The sequence below is a fragment of the Capsicum annuum genome, chromosome 9 (assembly GCF_002878395.1).
Source record: "Capsicum annuum cultivar UCD-10X-F1 chromosome 9, UCD10Xv1.1, whole genome shotgun sequence".
Classification (NCBI taxonomy): Eukaryota; Viridiplantae; Streptophyta; class Magnoliopsida; order Solanales; family Solanaceae; genus Capsicum; species Capsicum annuum.
This window is the reverse complement of record NC_061119.1, coordinates 9618128-9622191: the sequence shown is the minus strand read 5'-3', so window position 1 is coordinate 9622191 and position 4064 is coordinate 9618128. Positions and strand designations below refer to the sequence as shown.

Here is a 4064-nt window from a genome sequence, read left to right as displayed (position 1 = left end):
GCATTTTGTGGTAGGAAACTGACCACAGAGAGAGAGTCCATATTTATATGTTTCTCAAGAAACTTTACTCACTTTTTGTACAATATTAGTTGATAGTAGAAACGACCGGTAGGTTGGAGATGAATATTAATTTTAGTTTTAGAAATTATCTCGGCCATATCATTTTTATGTATTGTTACATTTCTCAAATAATAATTGTAATATATTTTTTTATATTATTGATGAATTTATTTGAATTATTTATATATATATATATATATATTTTTAATAAAATTACAAAAATGAAGATACATGAGATATACGTCTGATAGATCCATAAGACTAGATATATATCCGATAGATCCATAAGACTTATGCCCTATGCCTTGAGGCTTACGTCTCATCCTTACTACATAAAACGTCTCACCTTCTGTACCCACTTTTTTTAAAACAAACAAAAAAGACATGAGGTCGCCTTGCCACTACACAAAAAACAAAAATCACCTAAATTGAGAAAATTAAGCTAGCTAGGGTCCTCTGATGAAGAATTTTATCCCGCACACAATCGTAAAATGTTCATTTAAGAAATAATATTTTCAGCTAGTGCTTTAGCTTTGAAAAAACTAAGCATAAAATCTCTGTCAGGGAGATTTTCTTTAACTTCACTACAACTTAGGTACTCATCCATCCAAGCACACAAATTGGGAAACTTTTCACTTGTGATCAACACATTTCCACTAGCTTCTTCAACAATTTCCACCCAAAATGGGATGTAATTTGCAGCAACATCAACAAATCCAATTTTATTTCCCCCAAAAAACTTCTTGCCCTTGAGTTCATTGTCAACAATTTTCAGCATCTCATATGCTTCTTGTTTGATCTTCTCTTGTTCCCCTCCAAATTTGCTCCATAGAGCTTCCCTCACTGCATCCAAGCACTGAAACCACAACGAAAAGCGAAAAAATTTAGGACAAGATAATCAAGAAAGGCACAGGCTTTATCGAAAAACGTACCCATTAAGGCTAAGGTCTGCGTATATTCTATCCTCCCAAACTCTACTTGTGAAACTACATCGAATATATTGTTGTTGTGGATCAAAAAAGAGTTAATTTCAGGTATAATTACTGAACTTTATGCTTTCTAATACTAACTAATGAAGTTATAATAATATAATTTTTATTACATCAAAGTAGTTGAGTTCTACTTATCATAACAACGAATGTATTTTTTATAAAAAAAAGGCATCTGTCGCATCAAAGTTAGCATGTGCATTGGTTTGCAGATTCAAATGATTGAAAGGTCAACTTTTTAGCCTATAAAAAAAATGAATTGCACGAATATTTTCACTACCCATATTTCATAAAACAAAAGACAATCAGTAAGAATTTAAATTAATAAACAAAGAGGAAGGTGGTTGCCCCAATGTCAAAAATTTTACCTCCGGTGATTTTACACGTAAGTATTTAATATACAACATAATAAATTTATACTATTTTTTTTAACTATAGTGACAAATTTAATGACCATATGTAAGATTAACTCATCAAAAGAACAAGACAAAAAGTTATGGTAATATTCAACTCACCTTTCCATCAAGGAACTTAGCCCAAAAACGTGCAATTGCCCTTTCGTAAGGATCTTTAGGCAGAATGGAAGGGCCTTCAAATGCCTCATCAATATATTCAAGAATAATCATTGACTCGCGAATGGGCTTTCCATTGTGAATTAGCACTGGAATTTTCTTGAGAACAGGATTAGATTCAAGAAGCAAAGGGCTTTTGTTCTGTAGATCTTCTTCTACAAATTCATATTTAACTCCCTTAACTTTCAAAGCCCATTCAACTCTACGACTATAAGAACTACCACCAACACCAAGCAACTTCACTTCTGTCATTTTTGTGTTAGAAGAAATATCTCTTACTGATGGTTTAGTCCTCTGATTTCCTCTTTTTCTTATAAGTTTGAAAGTTTCTTGTTGGCCAAGAACAAGTATTTTTCTTCTTTAATTTCATTATTTTGGCTATTTTCTTTGTGTACTACAATATGAGGAAGTCAAAAGTAAATTTCTTTTGGAACAAGGAAGTTTCTTAAGTAGGCATCACGCATAAGACAATCTTTGGGTGAATGATCAGTCAAAAGTGCTTATATAGTTGGTTTTTTTTGTCAAATTTGGGGGGAGGAGGGGGGGGGGTTGACAGCTGGTTAAATAATTAGCTATGCGCAAATTTATATTATTTTATACGAGATTTAATTATTCATGCATAAGTTATTTCATCATCTGTACTACATAAAATTATATATATATATATATAAATTACTTATTACTTATACATGTATTTTAATTATGCGGGTTTTTAACTGTCAAGCCAAGCAAAAATACTTTCAATATTTTTCAAGTTACTTTATATATTTTTTAAAATATGTCACTTAATTTTTCAAGTTATTATTTAATCATATAGAAAACTAAGTAGATAAAAAAGAAAAAAAAAATAGACACATGTGCGTATTAATCGAACTTCAATATGGAATCAAATATCGAGTAGAAAAGTAAAAAAAAAATATATATATACAAATGGTAATCGACTCTCCTTTCCATCAAGGCACTTTGCAGATAAAAATATCCAAGTATTTGCGTTCGCAATGACGATTTATCTCGTACCACCAAACACATACTCCTATTACAATATGTACAAGTCAAAACTAGTTTATTTAGTTTTGACTAATATTTTTTATTCATCTCATATGTTATTCATTAGTCTGGCTTATTCAAATTCATCTGGCTTAAAATCTACTAATGACCATAATGTATAGAAGTTTTTTTTTGTCTGTTGTAAGGCTTTTATTATGCATAACCAAAAAAATGATTACAATATATCAATAAAAGGATTCTTTTCCCGTTAAAAAGTTTGGCCTTAGAAACTTGTTGTACATGAAATCTCTGAAGTACTGTAACCTTTGAGAGATGGGTGATGAATCTGTTAGCTAAGTGCTTACGTATGTCATTCAATGTCTTGAGCAAACATGATTTAGTTTAAGTATTTGTGAACGTTTGGTCCCAGGTAAGGCAAACAAGATATAAGAAGAAATAAAAAATAATGAAAATAGGAAAATTTGGGAACCTCCAACCACTCCCTTGATTTTTCCTTCTATAAAAGAAACCACATAACTCAAAAGAGAACCACCACTGAAATGTCCTTCAACATAGTAAATTAGCAAACAATTATAACCAAAGTTGTGATATGGCACAAGTGAAGTTGCTAGGTTTCTGGTATAGCCCATTTACTCATAGGGTTGAGTGGGCTCTAAAGATCAAGGGAGTGGAATATGAATATATTGAAGAAGATCGAAATAATAAGAGCTCTTTGCTTCTTGAATCCAATCCAATTCACAAAAAAGTTCCAGTGCTAATTCACAATGGCAAGCCCATTTGTGAGTCCATGGTGATTCTCGAGTACATTGATGAAACATTTGAAGGCCCTTCCATCTTGCCTAAAGACCCTTATGACCGAGCTTTAGCTCGTTTTTGGGCTAAGTTTCTTGATGAGAAGGTAAGTACTTCATTCTATATATTCTGATATGGATAGTTTAGTTATGTTAGTACATTTACTTTAGATCCGATCTCATATAGAATAAATATATATATATAGAGAGAGAGAGAGAGAGCTTTTGGAATACTTATTTATAAATTTTGTTAATAGTAATCGTGTGGATTTAAATGGAACAAAAATTTATACCTATGGTCGATTCTGACTTGCTTAAGATTGAGATGTAGTATTGTTGTTGTGTTCTGAGTGTACAATTAATTTGCAGGTGCCGGCAGTGGTAAGTACTTTCTTACGCGTAGGAGAGGAACGAGAGAAAGGTAAAGAGGATGTTTGTGAGATGCTGAAAGTTGTTGATAATGAGCTCAAGGACAAGAAGTTCTTTGTTGGTGACAAATTTGGATTTGTTGATATGGCAGCAAATTTAATTGGACTTTGGCTAGGAATTTTTCAAGAAGCCTCTGGAGTTGTATTAGCAACAAGTGAAAATTTTCCTAATTTTTGTGCTTGGAGAGATGAGTATATTAACTGCAGCCAAGTCAA

General features: G+C 31.9%; 2 protein-coding genes across 2 annotated transcripts; one reads left to right on the top strand and one right to left on the bottom strand.

The window, feature by feature from the left end:
* Window positions 1–300: 300 nt before the first annotated feature.
* LOC107842164 (probable glutathione S-transferase) lies at window positions 301–2025 on the bottom strand. Its single transcript, XM_016685921.2, has 2 exons — window positions 1565–2025; window positions 301–916 (listed from the first exon to the last, which is right to left on the bottom strand). The coding sequence occupies exons 1-2, from the start codon at window positions 1871–1873 to the stop codon at window positions 560–562; spliced, it is 666 nt and encodes a 221-aa protein (XP_016541407.1). The 5' UTR covers window positions 1874–2025; the 3' UTR covers window positions 301–559.
* A 1016-nt stretch (window positions 2026–3041) lies between these two features.
* Window positions 3042–4064, top strand: LOC107842166 (probable glutathione S-transferase; the record flags this gene model as incomplete). Its single annotated transcript, XM_016685922.2, is given in 2 exon segments — window positions 3042–3527; window positions 3790–4064. Coding segments are annotated over 2 exon segments (584 nt in total), but the record flags the coding sequence as incomplete, so codon positions are not given.